Source organism: Sphaeroforma arctica, assembly GCF_001186125.1.
Source record: "Sphaeroforma arctica JP610 unplaced genomic scaffold supercont1.5176, whole genome shotgun sequence".
Lineage (NCBI taxonomy): Eukaryota > Ichthyosporea > Ichthyophonida > Sphaeroforma > Sphaeroforma arctica.
Window position 1 is genome coordinate 1 of NW_014035382.1, and position 2081 is coordinate 2081.

Sequence of the window (2081 nt, forward strand, 5' to 3'; positions counted from 1 at the left end):
GGTTACGGTGGGTGTGTGTGTGTGTTGTGGATGTGATAGCAGGTCATTTCAACGGTTAGTGGTGTGTGTGTGTGTTGTTACGGTTAGTGTGTGCGTGTGTTCTGGGGTGCTTGTCTTTGTGTGTAGTGGTGCAGTTGTATGGTCCGTTTAGCCTGAGTAAGGGCTAACGTACCTGAACGTAAGTTTTCAAGTCTGTGCTTTGTTGGAAGACTGATTCGCACTCACCGCAAAGATCGTCTCAGGGCTCTCTGGTGTGGGTCCTCGATTAGAAACCCTAAACCCTAAACCATATACATGTTCCATCGCCGGCACAAGTGCTTAAATACATATACTCGGCATTTAAACCACACAGTACGTACGATATGTCTTCCAACCCAGGTTACATACATGTACATTATGCCTATATACATATACTCGGCACTTAACCCACACAGTAAGTACGATAAGTCTTCCAACCCAGGTTACATACATGTACATTATGCATTTATACATATACTCAGCATTTAACTCACACAGTAGGTCCGATAAGTATTCCAAACCAGGTTACATACATGTATATTATTGTAGTGGAGGTATGTGGTACGTCGGGTACCAAACATGCACATAAGATCTTTTCAAGCTGCCGTCAGAGGCGAATTCATTCGGTGTGTATATGTGAAGCCCTGCTTGATCAACCTACAGGAAGATACAAATCTATGTACGTATACTTTCGTAACTTCAGTAACAATATTCTGTTCCATCACTGTATTGGTCGTAGATGTATACAGACGGTGGGATATGGATGTCGTTAGGTTTCTGCACGTCTTTGAATACATATCTGCGAATACACAGTACCCCGGATATACGAACATGTTTTAGGGTTTAGGGTTCTACTATGGGGTGCCCACCCATCATGATTCCCGATCAATACTCATACACACAATCAGTAGTCCTACACATCCGCATTACTGTTATCTTTCCTCAATTATTGAACACCACACGCACACCCCCTGTACAGACGCGCCCGTAGAGCTTCCCCGTGTAGCATCAAGTGGCAGAGCCGAGCACATATTCGATGATGTGTGAATGGAACGGCTGGGTTGTACGCTAACAAACGTAGCAGTGTGCGGTTAGTACTATAAATCTTCGCTACTGTGTGCGTACAACACCTGTGTGTACGAACAAAGCAGCAGAGCGGCGTTAGTATTGGTGCTGTGGCGTGTTTGGCTATCCTGACAGTGCCATACAGACGCCACCGACGGCACTTCCATGCAGCTGTGTGTTGTGGTGATGGTCCTAACCCAGTTGTTCAAAAGTGTGGGCGTAGCCAGCTCCTACAGAACGGCACGCCGGATCAAGGCCGATCGTCTGCTAGTACGGATGACGGCAACTCAACCCAGGAACCTCCCGTCTTATCACAAGGCGTTGCTTTAGTAAGAGCTGCAGAGCGCACGACTGTGTGGCACGTGCAACAACAGACATGTGTTATGCGAGTAGTGCTCAGACAGGTTGCTATGCAACGACAGCAACGGTACAGGGTGCATGGTACACATCGTACATTATGTAGGCCTGCTGTTGTGTATTATGCAGCCCAGCGGCTGCGAGAATATGTGGGAGTCGACCGCCTGAGCTTCCGCATGACACCACCGATACATTGGACCAGGCCGTGTGTCCAGTTAATTGGGTGCATAGGGCCGAGTGCGTGGGGAGGTGCGGCGGGAAACACCCAAGAACAACCGGTCCTGTCACCTCGTCAAAGTGGTCCCGCCAACCTAAGGCCCAGAAAAAAATGGACAGGAGCAAGAGGAGGTCTTGAACGGGTTGCTTCGTCCTGGCGTGGGAGTGGAGGGGATACCTATCCGCCAACGCTGGTGCACTTCTGTGCGTGCTGTCTAGGAATTGTGTGTGAGCGCAGATCCCGCACACACGCATGTGCGATAGCATGCGCTGAATGCACCACGGGACAGTACAAACGATACGGACAACAACCACTCCATCCGGTCCAGCCTACAATGCAACAGAATGGAATACTATACTTACGAGAAATACATATATATATATATATATATATATATATAGAGCACACATATACACATGTCGTT

At 48.0% G+C, this 2081-nt stretch overlaps 1 protein-coding gene across 1 annotated transcript; it reads right to left on the reverse strand.

The window, feature by feature from the left end:
- Positions 1-1231: 1231 nt before the first annotated feature.
- On the reverse strand, positions 1232-2054 carry SARC_14846 (hypothetical protein). The gene has a single exon (XM_014291026.1). It carries the CDS (start codon positions 1921-1923, stop codon positions 1492-1494), a length of 432 nt encoding a protein of 143 aa, XP_014146501.1. The 5' UTR covers positions 1924-2054; the 3' UTR covers positions 1232-1491.
- Between the last annotated feature and the right edge of the window lie 27 nt (positions 2055-2081).